This window comes from Ambystoma mexicanum, chromosome 1q, assembly GCF_040938575.1.
Source record: "Ambystoma mexicanum isolate Mex_15411 chromosome 1q, UKY_AmexF1_1, whole genome shotgun sequence".
Taxonomy (NCBI): Eukaryota; Metazoa; Chordata; class Amphibia; order Caudata; family Ambystomatidae; genus Ambystoma; species Ambystoma mexicanum.
Window position 1 is genome coordinate 1,029,314,764 of NC_090922.1, and position 15,572 is coordinate 1,029,330,335.

Consider the following 15,572-nt stretch of genomic DNA (forward strand, 5'->3'; position numbering starts at 1 on the left):
GGACTCCATGTCTAAGTTAACAGATCGATGGGATGGGGCCACGAGGGGGTCTCCTTACTCCAAATATGCGAGAGGCGTACTGATATGGGTGAACCCGAATGTGCCTTTCCAGCTAGAAGGCTGGGATTCTGACAAGGAAGGGAGATATACATCAATGTGGGGCACCATAGAACAAACCCCAGTGTGCTTCATTAACACATACTTTCCGCAGCATGGAATCCCGTCATACTTAAGCACGTTGAGTGCTAGACTGGCACAACACCGAGGCAGGACCTTCGTGTGGGGGAGAGACTTCAACTGCGTCATGGACTTAAGCAAGGACAGATCGCGCCCTCCTCCTCAGCCAAGCAATCCCGCATCCACCTCCTTGACGGAAACACTCGACCAGCTCAACCTGGTAGACATCTGGAGAGTGCAACATCCAGAGGCCAGAATTTACTCACACTACTCAGCTCCACATGGCGTCCACACAAGGATCGACTACTTGTTTGTTGATAAGGAACAATCTCCACTGGCCACATCCACTGACTATTTGGGGAGATCGATCTCCGACCACTCCCCGCTCGCCATGCATTGGCAGCTGCGTGGACCTAAACCTCCAATTCCCATGTGGAGGATGCCTACAGCAGCGTTGGATGATCCGGAGTTCAGAGAGGACCTTGCTGAGAAGCTAGAGGAATATGTCGAAATCAATAAGGGATCGGTGGCTACCTGGTCCACACTGTGGGAGGCCATGAAGGTGGTTACCAGGGGAGAAATCATTTCAAGAGCGGGCGGAACCCGCAGACAACTACAGTCCTCTCTTGAGGCCCAGGAATTAGAGATCGCAAGACTAGAGTCCGTTCCTGACATTTCCCCAGAGTCCGAGAAGATCCTTAAAACAGCCCGTATAAAATGTCAGGAATCATGGGTCAGACTGGAGAAATTTGACTTCGCAACACATACCGCCAGATCCCACAGCGATTCTGATAAACCCGGCAGATTACTTGCCTGGCTCTGCAAGCGGGAACACCCTAAACACCTGCCAATGGAGATAAAGGACGAAAAAGGAGCAACACACAAGACGCAGATGGAGATCAACGAGACTTTTGCTAAGTTCTACTCCAAATTGTATGCCCACGAGTCCCAGGTGCCCGCCGCAGAATTAATCGAAACATTGGAGGAGATAGGCCTCCCTCAAATCTCCAGCGAGCAGAGGGAGGACCTGGACTCGGAAATCACTTCCGAAGATGTGACAGCGGCCATCAGATCGCTCGCTAATGGCAAAGCCCCCGGCAGTGATGGTCTCCCGCCCGAATTCTACAAGACCTACGAACCCATTCTCACCCCCATCCTGCATGAAGTTTATCAAGAAGCCTACACAAATGGCATCCTGCCCAACACCATGAAAGAGACCATAATTATTCCAATGCTCAAGCCGCACAAGTCACCCACCGATTGTGATTCTTATCGACCTTTGGCCATGCTGAATTACGACAGCAAGATCCTCACTTCTATATTAGCCAACAGACTCGCCAGAGTGGTAGGATCCATAATTCACGAAGATCAAAATGGATTCGTCCCAGGACGCAACACCACGGCCAACCTCAGGAGACTACAACACATCATGGCCGAAACCCACGACCGAGAGGAGGACCTGGCGATACTGTCACTTGATGCCATCAAGGCCTTCGACTCTATCTATTGGGAGTGGCTTGTGGAGGTTTTGAGGGGCTTCGGCTTTGGTGCGGGCTTCATCAGATGGATCCAGGTACTTTATAATTCGCCAATGGCAAGGGTTAAAACAGGCAGAATTGTCTCGGGATCCTGGGCAATACAAAGGGGCACGAGACAGGGGTGCCCACTCTCGCCCATGCTGTATATATTGGGCCTAGAACCAATAGCCATATACTTTCGCCAACAGTTTTTTGATGCGGGCATTAAGGTGGGCAACGTTTACAACATAATTTCATTATACGCGGATGATGTACTTCTCTACTTGAGGAACCCTGAGCTCAACGCACCCACAACGCTAGAAGTTCTCGACAATTATGCAAGGTACTCAGGGATACGATTCAGCAGACACAAATCAACTGCATTCCCCCTAGCTAGCCTGAGGGGCATTGCAGTAGACGACCTCCCGCCTATTGGAATACAGTGGCAACCTGACAAGTTCCGGTACCTGGGAATCAATGTGGGTCACACCCCGCTACTCACACACGAACATAATACTATAGCAGCAGTCACCGGCCTTCGGCGTTCAATCAAATTTTGGTCCAAACTACCACTGTCAATGGTGGGTAGAGCGGCGATTGCCAAAATGATAATCCTTCCTCGATTCCTGTATTTCTTTGCCAATATTTGCCACTACGTTCGCCCGCCTTTCTTCAAGACACTAGAGGCCATCATCAAGGACTTCTAGTGGGGCCCGCGCAGACACAAGCTCACACTGGCCACGCTGTCTCTCCCACATAAGGAAGGCGGAATAAAACTCCCAGACCTTCACCTTTACTACTTGGCGGCCCAGCTTAGTCACATTACGAAGTGGCTGTCTGATGACACATCGGCCGAACTGGAACTACTCAGGCAATCTTCCACAAACTTAATCCCCAAAGAAACTCTATGGTTTCCCCCTCGGCTACCTCCCGAAACTCTGCTGATTGTCAAGCTGGGCAGGCAGATATGGGCCAGGGCCTGTCACATAAGGCAAGTGAAACATCCGTACTCACCGGATAACCCCATAATGGTGGATGTGTGCAAGTCGGAGGCGGAACTTCCCACTCCCAGGAGATGGGAGGAAGCAGGCATATATACATGGGGAGACATGTTCACTGATGGGGAATTCAGGGACTTCGAGTCGTTACAGAACATTGAAGGACTATCCAAGGGCCAGTTCCTCTGGCACCACAGGATCAAACAGATCGCTAAGAAGCAGTGGAACAGCTGGCCGGAAGAGCCCACCCCAGACCCACTGCTACAGGAAATGCACGACCTCTCAGATGGATGGAGACCAGTCTCCAGACTTTACAACAGACTCATAGACAAGCCTAACCCCAAAGGTCAGGCACTAAAGGCGAAATGGGAGGCAGATCTTGAATCACCACTTACTGACAAGGAATGGGAGAGAGCACTGATCTACCCCAAGAAAGTGTCCCGGAATTCCAGATTCGGACAAATACAGCTGAATGTCCTTTACCGGACATATATGACTCCCCACAGGATTGCCTCATTCAATCCGAAAATACCCCCGACGTGCCCATGGTGCGGAAATGACAAGGCAGACATGATCCACATGTTCTGGTCCTGCATTAAAGTGAAATCACTCTGGTTCAAAGCCAAACAATCCTGCGCAGAAGCTGCCATGGTAAGATACGACTGGACGCCCGGAGAGTGCCTGCTAGGTATATATCCTAGACCGGGCAAATTTAAACATTTGGTGAAACTAATGGACATCTCATGCATTTTGGTCAAGAGAACAATAGCGATGGCCTGGAAGACTCCAGCGGGCCCCAGCCATGCTCGGTGGCTGAGCAAACTGGCGAGATGGACGACTGCTGAAACCAGGGCCTGGCAAGACGGGATCACAACCAGCGGAGAAGCCACAAGGGGAACCCTGGACTCCTGGAAAGCCCTCCTGAGTGACATGCGCTTCAAGGCAGACTATAAGCCTCCCTGAGGGACTGTAGCGTCCTACAACACCCGATTTTTCATACTGATACAGAGATGGTATTACCCGAATCTGTTCCCCTCGCTTCCTGTAACATCGGAACTATAATTTTTACTTGCCACCAAACATCTCATAATTAACGCTATATGTAGACTGCTGTTGTTTTGGTTGTTCTCACGTTACTTTTTTTTTTGTTGTATCGTTTCTTTATTACCACACTTGTAAGTTTGTAATGTTTCTCACTTTCTTGAAAAAACCAATAAAATACTTTACAAAAAAAAAAAAAAGATGTTATGGTCAAGGTCTCCCCTCCTCACGTTTTTAGCATGGGACAAGGCAGGACTCTTGAGCACAGCACACTCCTGGGCTTCTCCGGCACGAGGTTAAAGTTCCTTTTCTCAATATCGTTTCCTTCTGTGTCCAAGTCCCTTTCATTCAAAGTCTCTTGCTTCAGAGGTCCTGATATGCCATTAACAAAAGTCCTTCTGCTAATCTTCACATCGGGTGATTAATGTTCGTCCTTGCATTCCCCTCAGCCGGGCTCTGATCCTTCTCTCAACGTTAGCCTCCCTCAGTTGGGCTCAGACCAACCAATCAATGTCGAACTTCCTTAGTCTGGTTCACACTTGTCATCACAATGTTCACGGGTGTATTAATGCTCACCCTTATTCGCAGGCATCCCTCAGCCGGGTTCACATTTACCACACACAGTTCAGTTAGCTTTATCACAATGCAGGATTCAGTTCCCTTCGCTTTCTCCTGGTATCCCTCCATCGGGTTCACATTGTCATTTTAGCATAGTGCAACAGAGTCATTCGAGACCCTTTAGGTTCTTCCCCAAGTCAGGCTTTCCCTTAATTCCCCAGTCAGGTTTCACACAATTTTATCACCACAATGTTCTTGAATGGGTTACTGTTTACCTTAATTTGAAAGTATCCCTCAGCTAGATGCACACTTGCCCCATTTACACAGTTCACTTTGCTTCCACTATGTGCCAAAGACCTATGACTGTACACCCTCGTATGACCACTTTGACACCTCATGTCAGCCTCCACTAAGGCCTCTTGGTACTTGCAGTTTCCATAATCTTGGTTCAATACTTTCCTTGTTCAGGAGAGGGGCAGCAGCCAGAGACTCTGTCTCTGGTGCCAATTTTACTCACAAATTTCCCAAGGGACTCCCTCTGCCGGGCTCAGACTCCTCTTAGGGTTCACAAGGGGGCTCCCTGTTCCAGGATCGGACCTTGCTCCCAAATGTTCTCTCCAAAAGTCCACAAGGGGTCTCCCTTTGCCAAGCTCTGAACCGTCTGCCAAGCTTCATAAAGGGCCTACCTCTGCCGGGTTTGGACCCTCTTACAAGGCTCACTATCTTCTCACCAAGAAGGCTTCCCTCAGCCAGGCTCAAGCCTCCTTTCAAAGTTCACAATCCACAAAAAGGGTTTTGGGACTTCTAGTTCCAGAATGCACCGTCAGGCTTTTGCTCCCACTTCTCAGCTCACCAAAACAGCATTTTCTGACATTGGGAGCTGCAGGAGCTCAATGGGGATAATGTTCTGAGGTCAGGCTCTCTTCTGCTGTCCCTCAGAGACCTGGGTTCACCGGACTGGCTGTCACGGCTTCAAGCTTCCAGGCGCAGGAGTGGTACGAACCAACCACCCCCACTTTGGTCTTGGCGCCTGCAAGACTAAGCTTACACAAGCTTCCGAGACCCCAGCAGGGAAAGAGGGTTAGGGACACAGTGGGCCTTGTTACGACCCTGGGAGGAGTGATAACGGCGCCGGTAGTACTGCCGGCGCCGTATCACTCTACCGCCAAATTACGAGTTCTGCTCGCATGGCCGCTCTTCACGCCTGGTCAGACCAGACGTGCAGAGCGGCACCCGCTAGCAGAACAGGATGGTAGCAACGGACCCGTTATGAACGGGTCCGTTGTTACCATCCTCCCCATTGAGCCCTATGGGGGCTCAAATGGGAATGGGGACGTACCGGGTGACGCGAATGGGAATTACCCGGCCCGCAAAGGTCAGAATGGCCTGGTTATTCCCATTTTGCGGGACCCGTACCAGGGTTTGGGGGTAGCCATGCTGGTAAAAACGGCATGGCTACCTCCAAACTCGTAATGAGGCCCAATGGTTGGATAGTTACTGGTGCAGAGGGTAACCAGAAAGAGGGCTAGGAAAGGGGTAGTGGATGGGTAATGGGAACACCGGGTAAACTTAACTGTACAATATGAGCATACACACACAAATTCAGACATTCCCCACAGCATTGACACACAATACAAAGTAACCAGAAAGGCACTTAGCTCTGGTTGTGAGTGCTTCCTCCTGCCTGCATACTCTCAGGTCCGGTATCAGGAGCAGTTCAAATGCTGCAGAGAGAGCTTGTATTAGTGATCTGCGTGTTGATTACACGTGACTCACGAGGCATACAGGTGTGCCTGCAGCTAGAACCGGTGACACCCCCAAGCAGGTTTCTACCGGTACATGCAATCTAAATCAAAGCAAACGTCTGAGTCCCCCCCCTCCCCCAAGTTAAGTGACTGCTCATGCCAACTGTCAAGCGTGGCTGCTCCTGCCACAAGTGACTCTAAACGTGCAGCTGCAGTACTTAGCCGCACGTGGCTGAACGTGTGAAAACAAACCATGCAGCTAAGGTTTGCCGCACGTGGCTGAAAGCAAGAAGTCGGAACCTGCAACTAAGGTTCACCGAACGTGGCTACAAGTATGCAAATTTGATAATGTCCTCACGTGGCTATGTCTTTACCATGCAAGACGTGCTTGCGGGACAAAACTACTGTGGCTGTGGAATTGCTTCTACCAAAGCATGCGCTAAGCACTTAGCTTTTCTCTGGGGCAGGGGACATGGTTGGTCTGGGCTTTGCCCCCTGCGCGTGCCCCTCGATGCGTTGTGTTCCTCCCTGGTGCTCTGCGCTCCCCTTTCTTAGAGCTGCTTTCCTGGGGATGCGCGTGGCTTTCTAGGCCTTGCTTTTTCCCCTTAGCATTAGCGGTACTTATCTGGTGCCTGCGTGGGGTCGTAATTAAGTTACCTTGGGGCTACGCTCCTCGTGCTACTCCCCTTGGCTGGAGCTCCTGCCGATGCGTCTGCTCAGGTTGAATCCTTGAGCACAAGCCCCATGCTTTAGTTTTTGTGCATGCGTGTGCAGCGTGGGTGTTATGTAGTTCCTGGCCTGGAGGCTGCTCGGAGATGTAGTCTGCAGGTTCTTTTTCCTGCAAAGATGGCAGAGAAGCCTCCTATAAGGCTGGAACCTTTTCCTTTTTTCCTGTTTTGTTCTTTAATAGTCTTTGCCTGGAGCCTTCAAAATATCCCTGAAAACCCCAATCCCACACCCTGCATGCACACGCCCACGCCCTGTGCCCTGACACTGGCCCAGGGGAGGAGTCCTGCTGTGGGTATTTCTAGGCATCCCCGGCTGCCCCTGGTCTTGCCTTCTGGAGGTGCCCTCCCTCGCCAGAATGCAGTCTCTCATGGATTCACAGGGCCAATTTCAGGGTGGTTTTCTCCTCGTTCAGGTCTCCCAGGGTCTCTGCAGCTCTTCTGTTCTTCCTCTGGCTCCGGGCACCTTTCAGCATCCCCAACACGCTCTAAGTGTGTTCTCCTGCTCCGCCTCTTGTACTGCCTGGGAGTAGTGATTCGATTCAGGTGTGAGTAGTTGGAAAGGAATGCCTGACCCTCTGTCCACGTTAGTGGTGCAACATGGCGGTCGTCCATAGGAGTTAATGGCCCAGGAATTCCTACGGGTAATCCTTATGCCTCCTTGTTGCTGCCTCCTCTTCGCAGTTTTTGAAGGACAGTGAATGAAGGGGATTCTGGGAAATGTAATGAGTTGCAGAATATTTAAGAAAAGTTTTATCGACAAAAGGACAGGGATTATGGGATGTGTAGTGTTCGACTAAAGAGAGGAGGGCAGGTTATTGTCAGAAAGGCGGGAACAGATTTATAGTTGTGGATGAATTGGTTTTCACCTGCCTTTTCTTAAAGGAAAGCACTGGAGTAGAATGGGACTGTGGTGGCAACATCCTATAAAGAGTGAGGGGTCGTCGAGTAGCATGTATCGCAGAAAAGGGGATACAGCATCTCACCAGAGGGCGTTCCTTCAGCGGTCCCTAAGGGCCCCTTGCCCAGGTGATCCTCCCTCGCTTGTCAGGCCCTAGGGTCGGGATCCAAGTGCGATGGCCCTCCCCTAGTGGACACCTAGTGGGCCGACCAAGGGGCCGTGTGTGTCTCCAAGCTATTGGAAGATGGGCCAGAGGGAAGTATTGGGAGGATGCCATGGTCACTCTCAATTAGTGCCCACCTCGAGGCAGGGTACGGTCACATATGGCCCTCAAATACACTGTCCCTTCAGAAAGGTAACTCTTGAATCCTGGAAAACCACAACCCTTGGGGATTAATATTGCCATCCTTCCCTAAATGCCCTAAATAAAGCTTTGACGTTGTCTGGAAGCTAAGGAACCCAATTCACCACACCTCTTAGAAAAATGTATTACGTGCGTAAAAGATTGGTAGCGTAGGTGTCAATTTCCATCAACATGGCACATAAACACCATAGTAAGCCCTGGAGTAAACCATGTAGAATGGCGCCATAGTTGTACCCCACTCGCGGACATCCAAGGCCTTCTCATTTCTCTTCAGCAGATATCTGGCAACCCTGCTCAGACATCAGAATCCGAGACACTTTACCTTTTCCTATGGGGCAGCCCGGCCCAAAATTCAGAATCACTTTGCATGTTTCCCCCACCCCCACCCTCAAGAGAACACACGCAGACATTAGAGGTACTAGATTGCCTCGTGGTGCTCACTAAACAAGCCCACGTGAACCTCAGAAGCACCATTTGTTGTTGTTGCTGTCACTAGTGCAGCGAGTTGACTGATCCTTGTAATGCAGCGTTAGTCTCTGAGCAGCACTGGTTTGCCCATTGCAAGGTGGGACACTGCACCATGTTTAAAAATGTTCCTTGACATTTTTATACTACTTTTTACACTGTACAATAACTAACACTCACATGCTATGTAGTGGTACAGACAAGCACACATACAACATGCAAACAAAACCCAATGTTTCAAGTTGACGACAATCTAAAACAAAAGGGCGAGTTCAGGTTCCAACAATGTTGGTTTTATTTTCTGTTAATGGTTTAATAATCCATTAAACCTCAACATGGCATTCCCAATACTTGTAGACGCTACCTCTGTATAGTGTTATCGCTACTGTACATTGCATAATCTGTGAAAGTTAGCATGTCCACTCCTAGACGGAATTTGTGAAAGTTAGCATGTCCACTCTAGAACTGTGAAAGTTAGCATGTCCACTCCTAGACGGAATTGTGAAAGTTAGCATATCCACTCCTAGACGGAATTTATGAAAGTTAGCATGTCCACTCTAGAACTGTGAAAGTTAGCATGTCCACTCTAGAACTGTGAAAGTTAGCATGTCCACTCCTAGACGGAATTGTGAAAGTTAGCATGTCCACTCTAGAACTGTGAAAGTTAGCATGTCCACTCCTAGACGGAATTATGAAAGTTAGCATGTCCACTCTAGACCTGTGAAAGTTAGCATGTCCACTCCTAGACGGAATTGTGAAAGTTAGCATGTCCACTCTAGAACTGTGAAAGTTAGCATGTCCACTCCTAGACGGAATTATGAAAGTTAGCATGTCCACTCTAGAACTGTGAAAGTTAGCATGTCCACTCCTAGACGGAATTGTGAAAGTTAGCATGTCCACTCTTAGATGGAATTGTGAAAGGTAGCATGTAAAAGTTGCATTTAGAAAGTGTGCCTTACAGCCTCTCCGTCAAGCTTAGAAATGTGCCCAATAGCCTCTCTGGTAAATTGAATTTAGATGTGTGCCCAAGATCCTCTGTGAAAGATGCATTTAGAAGTGAGCCCAATAGCCACTCTGTGAAAATTTGCATTCAGTAGTGTGCCCAACAGACACTCTGGAAAGCCGCATTTAGAAATGTACCCAATAGACACTCTGGAAAGTTCCATTAGAAGTGTGCCCAATAACCTCGCTGTGAATTTAGTAGTGTTCCCAACAACCCCTCTGTGAAATTTAGAGGTGTACCCATTAGCCGCAATGAGAGTTACATTTAGAGGTGTGCCCAATAGCCTCCCGGGTAAACTGAATTTAGAAATGTTCCTAATAGCCTCGCTGGAAAACTGAATTTGGAAGTATCCCCAATAGCCTCGCAGGAAAATGAAGTTAATAGTGCGCCCAGTAGCCTCTCTGTGGAAAATTGAATTTAGATATGGGCCCAATATCCTCTGTGAAAGCTACATCTAGAAGTGTGCCCATTAGCCACGCTGTGAAAGCTGCATTTAGAAGTGCTACCAATAGCATCTGTGAAAGTTGATTATAGAAGTGTATCCAATAGACACCCTGGAAAGTCTCAAGTAGAAGTTTTCCCAATAGCCTCTCTGGAAAATTGAACTTAGAAATGTAGCCCAGTAGACGCTCTGTGAAAATTTGCATTTAGAAGTGTACCCAATAGCCTCCGCGAGTGTTACACTTAGAAGTGTGCCTAGTAGCCTCGCTGATAAACTGAATTTAGAAACGTTCCCAATAGCCTCTGTATGGAAAATTGTACTTAGAAGTTCGCCCGGTAGCCTCTCTGGGAAAGTGATTTTAGAAGTTTGCACATTGAAAGAGCATATAACCATTCTTACCACACCCCACGCTTACTCTCTCCTTTACATCACCACTCAACTAGAACACAGAGATACTATGACACCATTCGGTATAACTGTTCCCATACGAACATCCACCGCTTACTCCACATCATTCTATGTAAACACTGCTGGTCTCACACCCCAGCCAGGCGTTTTCCTCAGGCCTAATGCAGCCACATCCGTTCCGGATAAATCCTGCCAGAACGAACACATTCTCCTGATCTCTCAACCACCACACCTATCAATAAGAATCAGCTATTACATGTGTACCGCACAAGCTGCACACATATCCGGCGCACACACGCACCTTTTGACTCTCCCTACTCTCTCTACTGATCTGAACTTCGGTTCCCAAGGGCGTTCAACCTACCAGCGCCTTCAGACCATACCAATGGTATATAAGGCGCTATATAAGTGCAAAATAACAATAACAATAAATAAGCTCTCCTTCGATGAACCTTATCATTGCATCATATGGCACAGGCTTTATATGAAACAAGAACAAAATACTACGCTTAATGACGATCCAAATCAATTCCCTTTAATAAAGAAGCATGTCATGTTAAGTCATGCCACCTATTTAATGTATGCTTGTCTAATACATATGACAATAAAAGACAGGCTCAAACTTGTTAGTGTCTTTTCTGAGCAGCATCACAAATAGAAATTGCCGTGAAACTGCCCCAAAATGCCATTGGTTGTTAATCAGAACATGAGTAGGTATCCTTTTTGATTTAAAACCAACTATTGTCTTCTGTTCACGTGTTTCTAGATCTCCATTCGATCTCCATGGGCAGGTTTTGTTTTCATTACACTCTCACCCAGAATATGAACCTCAATGGCCCCGAAAACCATCAGAAACCTTAATGGACGAGCCTTGACAGGGAATTAGCAAACAGCCAGATGTATAACTTTTTAGGGGTGCATCCTACCGATCCCACTTTTAAATTCAAGTGGGCATCACACAAATCAATTTAATGAGACCGGTCAGAGAATAAGAAATCGAGCCCCTCAATGACCGCATCAAATGGCCTACGTGGACCATGTCATACTTGATGCGAGGAATGCTGCTAATAACTGCATGCCATGAGTTCGGGCGGGTAGGGATAGAGCCAGTGCACTGTGCATTGTATCCACCCTTCTCGCTTAACACTCCTAGACTAGGCGGCCCCGTTAGCGACACCTATGGGCCAAACCTAAAAATGAGCCGGCCATAACAGATATATGGGACACTGCGTTCAAGGTGTATTTAGATTGTCTGCTGCACATATATGTCCATGGACTCGGCGAATGCACTTTGCATCAGAATGAATTGGTGATTTCAGTAGGCGCTATGGTTTATACAAATTGCATTTAACATTTGTATTGTTTTTTTCTGTTTAGTTCAAAAGAATACGCAAAATAATCTGGTTTTTGATGGATTTGTCATCCTAACTTGCCTGACGTCCTTGATTCTTTGCACACGGTCGATTATCCTCGCTTTCAAGTTGCAGAGAGTAAGTAGTTTAGATTCACTTGCTCTGTGATTACTTCATTTTGTTGGTTTTCTGCATGAATGTTTTATACGAAATGGAGGACAACGGGCGTCATTTTAAAGATATGGTGATTGAATGCAGGTGGGCCCCTATTTTGTTGGTCTCCTGCGTGCAGTTGTGAACAGGAAGGGGAGTATAATCGTGAAGAGTAAATCGAGGTAAAATCACTTTTACACTAGATTTGTGAGAAATAAAACTCTGCCTGCAAATTACGCTTTGCCTGGGGGCGCTTTCTAAGGGATTCTTATGGAATCCGACTGCTGTGGAATCCGACTGCTGTGGAAGTGCAAGGCGTAGTCACTATGAATCCTTTGATTTTACTCCTGCGTGTAGGTGAGAAATCCCAAGCCATCAGATGAACTATTTTGGGAAATCAGCAATTCTTTACTGCTAATTTCAGATTTGTCTTTGGCTCACTGAAAATGTAGGCCCTGCTCCATAGCCAAGCGCCACCACTAGGCATCCAAAAAAATACATTTCCGGTCAACTTCTTGAAAGAGTTCCGTTTTTACAAGATGGACATTATCCTATGCACGCCCAATACTTTGAGAGATACCCCTGGATCATGCTCTGCTATATGGTGAGTGCACACAGATTTGCTTCCCAAACAAATGGAAAGTACATTCGCAACTCCAGCATCTTCATTAGTCATTAGCACCCGATCCACGAATGGTGATCACCACAGACGTATGCACACATCTACCAACCCATTTCCGACTGCATTACAGCTTCATCTCTTTCAATGACACATTGATCTACTTTTTAGAGGGTTTATATTAAAATATTGATTTGCAAATGTAGATCTATTATTGCTTTTCTAAACGGGATCCGGTCATTTTTTCGAATGCATTTTTTTCGAAATGCAATGATCTCAAACATTTCATCGAATTTTTTTGTTTCCGAATGTATTATTTTTTTATTGTCTTTTTTGGGTTTGTAAGTAAAAAGAAAGTATTTAAAAAAACAGGGGATATAGGGGGAACCCCCCCATTTAAAAAAAAAAAAAAAAAAAAAAAAAGAAACCTGCACATTTTTTTTCGACAAAATGTTTTCGAGATAATGGCATTCGAAAAAATCACTATAAACCTTTCTAACCATATTGATTTACAAAATTAGCAAAGGCCCAGTCTGAACTTTCTGCCAGTAAGATAGTATTTTAAGTATGACACTGCCCACAAGCTCGATTGTGGCATAGTTCTTTTCCCTAGGGTGTAGCTTTCGGCTAACATAAAGAATCAGATTTTTGATGCCATCGTGATTTAGAAAGAGCAGCTGCTAGCCCAACATGTGAGGCATCTGGTTGTAAAATGAATTCCTATTGAAATTGGCCAGTTTTAGTACTGGCGCTCACTGTATAACATTTTCTCTTTCATCTTTTGAACATCTGCGTTCTTACGTTTATTAGTGAAGCTTGAGGTAATAGAGGAATAACTGGGAATTAACGATCTACAATGCCCCACTAACCCTAGGAAGGCTGTCAGATATTTCATTGTTTTGGGTACTCGGGTTTATTGCACAGCCTTCGCCTTTTTCACTTTGGGGTTCAACAAGCCCATTTCCTACAAAGAAACCGAGGTGCTTGACTGCCGACTGTGCCAAGTGATATTTTTTCAGGTTTGCGGTAAGGCTGGCTTTCCTTAAGGCTCTGATGAATAAATAGAGATGGTACATATGTTCTTCCCATGATGCACTATGAATAATTATTCAATAAAAGGGCCAAAAAAAGAGGAAAATGGCCGAAGGACTTGGTCCATTAACCTTTGAAATGTGGCTGGTGCTCTGAAGTCCAAAGGGTAAAACCTTGAATTGGAAATGTTAGACAGAGGTGGAGAAAGCGGTTTTCTCCTTGTCCTTCGGATGGACGGGTGCCAGTAACCTTTGGTCAGATCAATCGTGGAGAGGAAAACAGCAGCTCCCAATTGATCAATCAGGTAATCGCTGGAGGAATTCAATTTGCCTGCCATAGTTTAAAACCATGTCGGGAAGAGAAGTTCCCCTTTGCTCCATAATGTATGGGCGTCCCTCCCTTTGGATGGGACCGGAACCTTTTTTCTTCCAGAAAAGAGCAGTTCCTCTTTAAATTTATAGGCGCGGCTACAGGCAGGACCACGCTGCTGTAGCGTAGCCTCAGTTCCCTTCTCTACGCTGACAGGATCAGACCATCTTCCAGCAAGCTTTGAGAAGTGTGCCATTTTTTTTTCACCGTTCCCTGCTGTGTTTTCCCGTAACCTCCACCGGCCTCCGGTGCCTTGCCTCCCTGGCGCATGTTGGCTTTGGCAGGTGTGCGGCATGCAACGGTTCTTTCCCCACGTCAGATGCATACCCTCTGTCTCCAGTGGCTAGGTGCGGACCACCGGTGGAAAGATTGCGCGGCTGCCACTCCCTCACTGTGCAGTCATTAAAGAACCAGTTGGCACGCTGGAGGGAGATCCTCACAGCGTTGCCCTCAGATCACCTTAAGGACTTTGTGCACTGTAGGATCAAGGTGGGTAGGGTAAGAGCATCTTCAAGTTTACCTTTCAAGGCACTTCGCAAGGGGGGGGCGTTCCTTTCTGGGGAATCCTCCGCGCGGGAGGGGTTTAAGGGACCCTTGCACCACCCTAGATCTTGAGGCTTCAGAAGCTACCAGTCCTTTGACCGAGGGGCTGTTGGGCTCTCCTGAGAACTGGGACTCATCCCGAAGGGCAATCTTGCTCCGACACCAGGCCTGGTCCGAAGGGGACACCTTTACTTACTACTAAACTGACTACCATGTGCAAGTCCAAGGGCAGTGTGCCTAACGGGACCACTCCCGAGGTTGTTTCTGACACTGAAGCTCCGCTCGAATGCCTTTCGGGGTCTAGGGTTGCATGCCCTACACCGGAGTCCTCGTTCCTGTGCATTCCTTAAAACCCTGTACCCAATTTGGGGGCCAGTGACAAGATGGCACCCGGGCGTGATGCTGCACACACAGATCACCATAGCCCAGACCCAAGCAGCTCTGCAGAGCAGGCTTTGGCCCCATGGAGCCCTGACTTTACACTGAGGGTAGAATGTTCGGTGGCGAATGTACAATGGTGCACCACATACCCTCTAATGTCCACAGCCCTGAGGTATACCCATAAGGGCTCCACGGCGCACAGGGCCGCACCTCATCGACGGGCATCAACGGTGGGCTCTCCCACTGTGCCGGCCATCCTGCCAACTGCTTGGTGTGAAGATTCCTTCTTTGAGTGGTTAATAGGACTCATGAAGTTGCCTCAGATGATGGGCCTACTAAAATCATTGATTAAGGAGGTTGTTCTACAGCCGCTGCCGACAACTGCCCTAAAGGTGTTGCCGCCTCCAGCACAGCCCACTCAGACCCCACCTTGGTGGAAGCAGGAGTCCAGGTTGGTACCCAGACAACTGAAGGGGATCAACGTCCGGCGCACCCTTTGGCTAATATCCCGACTCCAGGCGCAGGCGGTACAGGGAGAAGCACCGCATGTAGCAGACGCAGAACAGGGGGACAAGGATTTGGATGAGGCAGAGGAACTCGAGATCTCAGCATCCATCAGTGCATTGCATGATTGCATGGAGGGGCTTGCAGAGGTTTTGGGTGTACCACCACCCCAGTGAGAAGTACTGGAATTGGGGGTTCTGGCAGAAGTGTTATCCCTCAGGACACATGCCGCCAGGCGGAATGACAATGGCGCAGGGGATACGCACCTCAAGCTA

At 47.9% G+C, this 15,572-nt stretch overlaps 1 protein-coding gene across 1 annotated transcript in view; it reads left to right on the forward strand.

The window, feature by feature from the left end:
• The window catches only part of MCOLN2 (mucolipin TRP cation channel 2), a 1,022,745-nt gene that overhangs the window by 561,897 nt on the left and 445,276 nt on the right, over positions 1-15,572 (forward strand). The window contains exon 8 of the mRNA XM_069641702.1: positions 11,722-11,834. Coding sequence (XP_069497803.1) covers positions 11,722-11,834 — 113 coding nt within the window. The remainder of the gene's footprint in view (positions 1-11,721; positions 11,835-15,572) is intronic.